Raw genomic sequence first — 590 nt, 5'->3', positions numbered from 1 at the left:
ATACAGTAATATATTTAACACAAGATATTATATTAATAAGATATAATAAGAATAAAGATGCTGAATTTTATTAGGACATTACTCTCATTTCTGCTTTTTTTTTCTCTTCCTCTAGCTGCCTAGATTTATTGATCCATACTTGGGTATCATCATCCGAATCAATTTCACCCAAACTTTTCATTTTTGACAAATTTGCCTCAATTTGTCTCTTTTCCTTCTGAGTACCTATTTTTTCTCTCAATTTCTGTGCTTTTATTTTATCACTATTATTTGGAGCAGGTTTATGATAAAATTCACCCAGATCATCTTTGATTTTGCTAGGATCATCTTTAGATGTATGATCTACTTCCAATGGTTTTAATCCTAATTTTGCACGAATTTTGTTAGTTTCTTCAATAGATAACGAGGTTTGCGACGCTCCACCTTTAGCAGGGGATGGACTGCGCTGTTTCGAGATCTCAGGCGGAGGAGGTGTCAATGGATGTGACGATTTGGATATTTTTGGTGGTGGCGGAGCATTAACGATTTCAACTGAAAGTTAAAAATTCTTTTTCTTCTATAATTATATATAAATATAATTAACTATTATA

At 32.0% G+C, this 590-nt stretch overlaps 1 protein-coding gene across 2 annotated transcripts in view; it reads right to left on the bottom strand.

Annotated features, from left to right (window-relative positions):
• The window catches only part of LOC108685390 (U4/U6.U5 tri-snRNP-associated protein 1), a 5,975-nt gene that overhangs the window by 4,829 nt on the left and 556 nt on the right, over positions 1–590 (bottom strand). For both annotated transcript variants that reach the window (XR_001931666.1, XM_018190151.1), the window contains exon 2: positions 83–531. Coding sequence is in view for 1 of the 2 variants with exons in the window: in XM_018190151.1 (XP_018045640.1) it covers positions 83–531 (449 nt within the window). In the remaining variant the exon portion in view is untranslated. The remainder of the gene's footprint in view (positions 1–82; positions 532–590) is intronic.

This window comes from Atta colombica, unplaced genomic scaffold (genome assembly GCF_001594045.1).
Source record: "Atta colombica isolate Treedump-2 unplaced genomic scaffold, Acol1.0 scaffold153, whole genome shotgun sequence".
Taxonomy (NCBI): Eukaryota; Metazoa; Arthropoda; class Insecta; order Hymenoptera; family Formicidae; genus Atta; species Atta colombica.
Note: the sequence above shows the minus strand (reverse complement) of the source record. Positions and strands in the feature narration are given on the sequence as shown.